General features: G+C 40.3%; 1 protein-coding gene across 1 annotated transcript; it reads right to left on the minus strand.

The window, feature by feature from the left end:
• Positions 1 to 223: 223 nt before the first annotated feature.
• ilrun (inflammation and lipid regulator with UBA-like and NBR1-like domains) lies at positions 224 to 7862 on the minus strand. The gene is made up of 5 exons (XM_056750826.1): positions 7572 to 7862; positions 6340 to 6494; positions 6009 to 6206; positions 5478 to 5782; positions 224 to 2288 (listed from the first exon to the last, which is right to left on the minus strand). The coding sequence occupies exons 1-5, from the start codon at positions 7727 to 7729 to the stop codon at positions 2253 to 2255; spliced, it is 852 nt and encodes a 283-aa protein (XP_056606804.1). The 5' UTR covers positions 7730 to 7862; the 3' UTR covers positions 224 to 2252.
• Between the last annotated feature and the right edge of the window lie 1768 nt (positions 7863 to 9630).

Raw genomic sequence — 9630 nt, forward strand, 5'->3', positions numbered from 1 at the left:
AAATGACTATTCACAAAAAATAAAATCGTTATTAATACCTCATGCCCTTGATAAATTCGGGTCAAACTTTTTCCTGTTTATCTGTTTTGATTCTAGATGAGTTTTTTGGTCAACTTTTATCTTTCAGAGGTCAAGGAGTATGTTTGTGTTATTAAAAAAAAGCACAAGGTTAAAATGAGACATGAAGAAGAGACCCGTCATGAAGACAACAAAGGACTTTGTTTCAGTGTTAATTTAATCATACAAATGTTCAATTATACATACAGGAAAAGGCGTTTCATATTTTCTCTTTCAATGTGCTGTTATAGGACTCTATGCAAACTCTCAGCTCAATCATACACCATGCCACGACTGCAGAATATCCAACAGAATAACAAAAAAAAAAGAGAAAGGAAGCAGAAAAGAGACAATGAATCAGTCACACCGGTCACATGTGATTTTAAACTTCACAAACACAACTCTGCGGATGAGGTGAGTACTCGTCTCTGTCCTTGCGTGTCATCAGAATGTTTACGGCTCGTGTGTTTGTGAGTGCAGTGAATATATGGACACGGCACGGATCATTCACACGTCTGATCGTCTGGACACATCGCTGCTCGTGGCTAAAGCTTCAGTGCATCTGATAAGAATCGCCTTCAACATGATAACATCATCCTCTTCTGTCTTTACATAAGAAGGTCGTGGATTTGCATATGCCTCAGGACGCCAGACAATTTGATTAAACACCTTCAACCCCTCATCCTCTCATTAATAAAACTGACCAATAGAGAAACACAACAGAAAGCAATTGCTCATCATCTCTTTCATTTTTACGCTTTATAACCAATGCAGAAAGACAAAAAAAACAACCAGTAAAACGCCACACGGGCCTTTCAGATATATTTCCATATAAACATCCAGAGAAGCGCTCCATCATATCACCAAACACAGAGGCACGATTCAAACCAAATAAACTCAACAAACTTTCTTCACGCATTAAAATATTATCTGGAGCACAGGGCTCGACTACTGTGACATTCACGGATCGTTCAAGCGAATCGAAATCTCAAGGTTAATCTCTACCGAGAAACAACTGATGCGCACTGGTCTCTTAAACTGTAAGCACTGTAACATGTCCTTTAGAAATCACAGGACAGGACAAATCGAAACAGATCAAAAGAGTTTAACTTGAAATATTTCTTTAATGGACTCATTCATTAAAACCCCTCGGGTTCATTTAAAACAGCTTTAATACCGTCTTTAGTCTCCATAGTGACGCCATCAACAGACGATCAAAGACGTGTCAACTATTTTCGCTGAAAGTATTTTGCCATCGAGAATGAAATCAGAACAACAGAGATGTAAACAAATATAACAGCAACGAGATCCTGAGCACAGCGGTGACGGCAGTACTGCGTTCAGAGTTAAACGTGTATCATCATGGGCTGTTTTTGAATTCTGTTTTCAAAGTAAAAGAAGATTAATGTCAATAATACAGAACGGGCATTTTTTTCTCTGTTGATGGCTTTTGCGCATGGTCGAAACATTCTCACATCGCACACGTGTTCTATTGAAACTCAGAAAACACGTCCTGGTCATTTCACCCCAAGACCAGAAAGACACGAAATTATATTTTGCATAAAAACAGGACTATATGAGAGCCTTTCAATGTTAATTACACAGTTTAAACTTCATATATAATTTCAAACGTATCTGCATATTGTAGTGTTTGTGTTTGTCTTTAATATAATGTGTTTTTATGGCAATTGTCTTTAAAATGATGTTACTATTCAAAAAGAACCTGGCCTTCATTTCAGTGATGCAAAACATAATTTCCAACGTGTGATTTTGATTTGAAATGTCACCCAAACATGTTTTCACGAGAATCAATGATTCATCTATTCATTCACCCGTTGATCCACCTCACCTCTCTCTCTCTCTCTCTCTCTCTCTCTCTCTCTCTTCACACACTTCAGAATTTCCCACTGTAACGTGACGATACAGATCAAAAACGGTGTGTAATATTTCATTATATCACTTTAGCATTTCTAGCACTCGTCTAAATCTAGCATTCACACATGCGTAACTCAGGTGAATATTGATCTGGAGCCAAACCCATCTGTCCACACTTTCAGGTGATGTTGTGATGCGTTTTGGGGGGGTGGAGGGGGGCCTCAGCAAGTCTTAAGAATAAATCTGCTCCCCCTCACACCGAACCCCAGAAAAAGGGCAAAAGTAGCAGCTCAGATGAGCTTCCGGGTGCTTTCTGTTTCTTATGACTGTCCAAATGGGAAGGGTCCGTGAATGCCCTGAGAATAAAGACACAAAGTGAGACACAAATCAAACGCAGAAAAAAAACCCACAAGATCATTTTTAACTGGAACTGCACAAAAACATCAACGCCGCTGACCAGAGTTAAAGGGATATTTAATCTAAAAATGAAAATTCTGTCATCATTTACTCTTAGTTAGAATCTCAGCTCCCATTGACTCATATTGTATCCGTTTTCCCTACTATGGCAGTAAATGGTGGGTGAGATCTGACATTCTTCCAAACATCTTCCTGTGTGTTAAGCAAAACAAAGACATTTAAGTAGGTTTGTAACAATTTAAGTGTGAGTAAATGATGACAGAATGTTCATTTTTGGGTGAAATATCCCTTAAAAGAGGCCAACAACAATTCTGTGTTGCTCAGAATTTACACACAAATTTCAACTCTTAAAGGAACAATCAATCATTTGTTCTCCTCGTGTGCTTGCAAATCTTTATATGACAATTTCTCCAGTGTAACACAAAATAAGTTATTTTGGAGTAATGTCTCTGTGGATTTGTGCTCATACAATGGAAGTCAATGGGGTTCGATATTTGTGGTCAGCATATATCAACTATCTGATCTGAGTAATAGTGATTGTGACATGTTTAAACATGTGAAGTTCTTACGCTGGTTATTCTGTGTCCGTTCATACATTTGTGTGGCACTCCATCTTGTGGCCAACAAGCAATGTGGCCACTGGACTCATATTCACATTTAAACATTTGCCCAAACTAATCACCACAACAAAACTCTAAATCAAACTTGAGGAGACACGAAAAAAAAAAAAGTGTCCTTATAATGATATTTAAGAATAATTAAACAAACATGGTGTGAGGTTGCCATCCATACTTTTATTACATCACTCTCGGATTACTGCAATGCTCTTTGTTGTGGTATTTACAAGAATTCTGTCTTCAATTGCTTCAGATTGCCGCTGATAAATTCTTAAAAAAACTGTGTAAATTTGACGATGTCGATCTTTCGATCTCTACATTGGCTTCCTGTGCAATACCCTATCAACTTTAAAATCCTAATCTGTGTTTTTAAATCCTTGAAAAATCAAGCACCTCCCTATCTGCCTGGGCTTCTCCATCCCCAAAATCAATCCCCTACATTGAGATCAGAATCTTCTTCTGTTCATTAGATCACAGTTAAAAACCAGAGGGGACAGAACATTTGCCATTGCAGGGCCAACATTGTGGCACAGTTTGCCGGTCCATGTTAGAATGGCTCCATCAAAAACCTCTTTAAAACATATTACTTTTCACTGACATTTCTAACTGTCTGAGGCTTGTGGACTGATATTTATTATTGTATTGAATTAGATTTGTTGTCTTTTTTCTTCTTTTATTTATTTATCTTTTTAAGCCGGTTCTATTTTCCTCTGTACCGCACTTTGGTCAGCCTTCGCTCTGTTTTTAAATGTTTTTTTTTTTTTAAATAAATTAAACTTAAATTTTTACCCATCTGAACACCTATCATTTCAAAAAGCCAAATTGCTTAAAATTTTACACGGAATAATAAACAACTAAATTAATTTAGATTTATTTTTACACACACAAAATAAATGACTGATGCTGAGAATGATTGTAAGTGAAATGTTTTCTTCAAAACAAATGCAGGTAATATTGCGGTTTATTACACAGTATTGTTCAACGGTGCACATAAATGAAAATGATGAAACATTCATCCCTGTGTTCATGTATTAGAGGACAGGAGACAGATCATTTAATAGTGATAAAGCCCAGCGCTTAATGCATCACACGTGTGTGTGTGTGTGTGTGGAATGGAGAAAGGCCTAATCAAACACAGCCAATCAATCATTATGATGTGTTTTTTGTTTTCGTTTGGTGTCACAAAACACAGGGCGAGGAACAAACAGATGACGTGTTACGGGAAAGCCTCTGTGTTGTTCAGAGATGTAACAGTGGCTTGACTTTTATAAACTTCCCTTTAAATAAAATGGCTCTGTATCACACACTTTGACTGTTAAGGACCGTTCACATTATAACGATAACTATAAAAAAATAACCTTTTAAAAACCATTCCTAATTCAGGAGAATAGTAGGGTTAACACCATAACTATAACGATACAGAGAACGATATCGTTCAGATCACTTTCAGAGAGAGTTTTTTCCAGCTGAGGAACGATCAAACATACTTTCAGACAGTTTCTGGCAGATAACGTTTGACTATTTGTGATTGCAACACAGATTTTATGTCAGAATTAAAGACTGTAGCGGTCTGAAAGCGGTTGGTTTAAGGCGGGATATTATATACACTCACCTAAAGGATTATTAGGAACACATCTTCAATTTCTCATTAATGTAATTATGGTGGTGGTGTAATGGTGTGGGGGATGTTTTCTTGGCACACTTTAGGCCCCTTAGTGCCAATTGGGCATCGTTTAAATGCCACGGCCTACCTGAGCATTGTTTCTGACCATGTCCATCCCTTTATGACCACCATGTACCCATCCTCTGATGACTACTTCCAGCAGGATAATGCACCATGTCACAAAGCTTGAATCATTTCAAATTGGTTTCTTGAACATGACAATGAGTTCACTGTACTAAAATGGCCCCACAGTCACCAGATCTCAACCCAATAGAGCATCTTTGGGATGTGGTGGAACAGGAGCTTCGTGCATCCCACAAATCTCCATCAACTGCAAGATGTTATCCTATCAATATGGGCCAACATTTCTAAAGAATGCTTTCAGCACCTTGTTGAATCAATGTCACGTAGAATTAAGGCAGTTCTGAAGGCGAAAGGGGTCAAACACAGTATTGGTATGGTGTTCCTAATAATCCTTTAGGTGAGTGTATGTAACGTTTATGAGTCAGCAAGCTGGTAAAATATATCCTGAGCGCACTTTCAGCCTTCAGAGAGAGCATCCAGCCTTTGCTGTCATATTTTGGAGAAAAGACGTTCGGGAATGAAAACGAAAGCTTCAGCCGCAGGTCATCTACATTCATTTTTGTGACTGGGAACACTGCTGCGTGCAGGCATAAAATAAACATAACCTTATTGTTATCGTCCGCTGGTGGGGCAGCAAATATAGTTATAGTCACCGTTATATTGTGAACGGCCAGTTACTGAGCGTCATTCAATCTAGGACGATGCGCCAGACAAAGAGAGACATGGAATCAAACTCTTCCAAAGTCTGAAAACAGCATACATACCTGGCTGTACGTCACTACTGATAAGTTGTTTTGGAGACCATTTGGTGTAATATTTACAGAGCTGTGAGTGAGTCCATTTTGATCTTGCTGAATGGAGTCCAGGGGGGCGTCCCAGGGGCCCCCGGGGTCTTTTAGATGATCCTCATTGGTGTCCTGCTTGTTCTTCTGCGGTGATGCGAAGGGGTTGAAATCTCCCTCCAGGTTGCGGTGTGGCTGCGTGTTAAACTCTGTCTCAAAGGAGGATAATTGCTGCGTGACCCCCAGCAGACCACCCTCCTCCACACTCAATATCACCCAGATCACATCTGCACAACACACAGAAGAGTAACAAAGCACCGCTTTACAACACTGCCGTATCAGAAAACAGCCATTGCCAACTTGACCTGACATTTCCAGAGCGACAGAACTAAAGGGGATCCCAGGCGACGTAATGGTATACTGTACTTCTTTTAGAATTAATAGTGAACATTTCTAGCTTTTCTAACAATAAATGAGCATGAAAAAAAGAAGAGGGCGTTCCTGTGTGCTCACCTCCGTAGAAGAGTCCAGTGGCCGTGCACATTCTCCACTGACCCTGATACATGCCGGGAACGGCTGGACTGCGCATCTGCACGCTGACTTCAGAGATCTCCTGAGGCTCCAGAGAGCGCACCATCACCATGTTCACGTGACCAAACTGATCTCCTCCGATGTACTTCAGACTCACACCCGGAGGCCACGACTCTGGACCTGTAAAAACACACACGCATTCAGATACAGAACTGCTCCATTCGAGCCAAACCGCATGTTTATATCCGCCGATTTTGTTTTAGTTATCGGACAAACAAGCGAAACTAAACTAACATGAAACGGTTTGTCTCACCCGTGTTTTGTATCCTCCATGTTTTCGTGAACTGTGTGTCAGGAGGGACCGACTCTCCTTCTCCAATCGTCACGTCTTCCACAAAAGACATCGACGGCGTGTTGATGTTGGGACTCTCAAAGTCATAATACGCACCTATAGCCGCTTGAAGGTTCCTGATGTGAACAAAAGCAACGCAGAAGCTTCAGTGTTATCTAATTCTATTAAAAACTACTCATCGAATTGTCAGTACAACGATTTTGTTGCACATAATACACAAAAAGCAATTATTAGTAGCATATAGTAAATGACTCTCTATTGGATTGTCAAATGTTTTGAATTGACATTTCATTCCTATTTTTTCTTTGTTCTTTGCAACAATGATACAGATGCAAAAACAGAAAATTAAAAGTGAGCAGAAACGTAAGAAGCGAGGGTCAGACTTGTGTTGGCCTGTGTGTGAGATAAAAGCACACTCGTTACGTAATAGTTACAGTCTTTCACTGAATAAACACAAAGTTGACACAAACACAACAAAACCCGAACGATGTAAACAACCAGACTGTTATTATTTTTAGGTGAGAGCTTCCATCTCACAGTCACAATGTAAAAACAATCTGCTCGTAAAGTCGTGACTGAGCGACATTACACAATGTCCGTGTCAAAAAGCGAGTGGGCTCCAGTCAGACAGCACTTAGAAGACACCATCACATCACACATGTGCTGTCCGAACAACACTTCCCTGTCCGGCTGGAGTCAGCAGCATTTTTGGTCATGACAGACACGTATCGATTAACTTCATACGACTCGGAAACCTCTAATGACGCAAACACGTGCTGTCTACGTAGGGCACTCGGTAGAGTTTTAGGCGCAGCCCGCGTAGTGGTCGGGCGCTAATACAAACAAGCTAATTGTTTGTCAACTGACAAGAAATATACCAACCCGTCTTATTTAAGAAGCCAATGCCGCAAAACGTCTCAATAAAATCACGCACGTGCCCATAAACACTGTTTACGCTCGGGGTTAGCGAAACTCGCGCGATTCACCCCTTTCCTCACACTCTGTTAGCAGTTAGCTTGTTGTGTGTTTCGCTCCAGCTCAATTTAAACTCGTCACGGCACGTGACAGCTGTCATTCCGAAGCTGTGTATCACGCTCGACACGTTAAACGTGAGAAAATCATATAGAGAAACTCTTCGTGCCGACACACGGCCCGGGACCACCGACAGGCCGCCGTTCAGGCCTCGGACTCACCAGTTGGTCATGTCCAGGAAGAAGGCGCAGCCAGCCGGGTTGAGCTGGAAGCCCAGCAGCCTCTGGAACTCCGAGATGAGGACATCTTTATCCGTGGTGCCCATGCAGCTGAACTTCTGCATGAGCTCCGGATCCAAGTCTATGTCCATGCCCTCCATGAGCACGCGGCTGTCCCGGGGCAGCGACGGGGGGGTAAGTTTTAATTGAGTCCGAGGCCTTCTCCAGTCATAACAAGCGACCCGATAACAAGCTCAGTACGCATGGCCGCGGGCGGGGCGTTGCGTGTGACGTCACCGCGCGCTGTCGGAGCGACGTCAGCTGTTGCTATTCGAGCGTGTCGTAATCGCGAGCGTTCGTGCAATTGTTTATTTTTCGGTGGCATCTTTGTAATATTTCTCACATTTCACAAACCATTTGGAACAAACAAAAAGCTCTGGGTAATGATTTGAATCTGGCTAATTTATTTAAACGTATAAATATGTTTTTCTAACAGCTAGTTTTAATAATGTCTCTGTGTAAAACCTCTTTTTCTTGTAGCATTGAATAATAAAAATAAACAAATAATACATCCCATGTTTTTATTTTAAATTGCCTTTTCCATATGCAGTACATCATATAAAGCCAGACTTAAGTCTCAGTAACCTGATGCTGTCAGCATTAATAAAACCAGACCACATCACCCTTACCGAAGCAAAACATTCACATTATTACATCATGTGTCATGCATGCATTTTCTCTCAACAATCAATATCGGATGGTTTGATTTTCCTTATTACAGTTTTTCTCAATTGTTTACACACAAATTCTGGTACTTGAGACACAATGACCACAACATGTAACTAATTCACCAACCCCATGAACCAATTCTGCTAAACTACAAGCACAGTTCCTTCTTTACACTCAAATTGCAGTTCTAAAACACACTTTTTTCAAAACACTACACACAATTCTCTGCTTTTGGCACAATTTTCATGCAGAAAATATCTTGTTTTCATAAGGAACACACTGCCATTCAAATATGCACACTGACTTATCACAAGGGCAAACACCCGTCACACAGATTTACAATTAGCAATCAGAGCTTTAGCATAAAAGGGCAATATGTGCGCTCTTCTGTTTTGGAGCAATGGATACCAACATTGGAAACAGAGTCAGAGCCTGAGGAGTAAGAGTAAGAGGAGGAGGAGGAGGACGGGGAGTACAAGTACGAGGATGAAGAAGGCCAATGACCGTAATCTCTGATGAGATCCGAGCCACTTTGGTTGATCATGTGGTCAACCATGGTCTAACAATGAGGGAGGCTGGGCGAAGAGAACAGTCACATTTGAGCAGGTACACTGTAGCATCAATCATATGGACCATGTCTTGCGCAGAAATCATCTCAGGATGAAGCAGGTCTACAGGGTGCCATTTGAATGCAATTCATAAAGAGACAAAGAATTGCGATATAACTATGTGCAAGTGAGTCCCACAATTGATGCATACTCTCAACACTGTATACAGTAAATTCTTCTGTTGTTTTGTATGTAGTGTGTGTGCAACTTTATGTTGGTCGGGAATGGGACGAACTGTGTACATTGTTTTTGCGGGACAAATAAACTACAATTTTACCGTGTATTTGTGTGTTCTGAGTATAAAAACAATATTCTCAATATTTTACAACACACTTATGTTTGTACTGTCTGCAGTAAGTGTAACACTATACCAAAAGAAGGGCTAAGTCATTATGTTGAATGGAGAAGAAGTGTTTTAAATTCATCATAGTGTTTTACATTGAGCACATCAGTGTTCAGCTGGTTCTTATAAATGTCTATACATATGATGGTTTGTGTGTGTCATTTGAAAACAAACTCCCATTTTGAGAAGAAATAACATTGTTTTGAATGTAAAGTTTCATTTTGCAGGAGAATTGAGGGGTTTTAGCCATTGTGTGTGTTTTTTTGGATTTGTGTGTAGAGTTCTGAGAATATGAGGCATGCTTTCAGAAAATGTGTGTAAACAATTGAGAAAAACTGTAAAGTTTAGTTTTGTACAGGGTGACTTTAATGTCAAACAATAG

The sequence above is a fragment of the Triplophysa dalaica genome, chromosome 6 (assembly GCF_015846415.1).
Source record: "Triplophysa dalaica isolate WHDGS20190420 chromosome 6, ASM1584641v1, whole genome shotgun sequence".
NCBI lineage: Eukaryota > Metazoa > Chordata > Actinopteri > Cypriniformes > Nemacheilidae > Triplophysa > Triplophysa dalaica.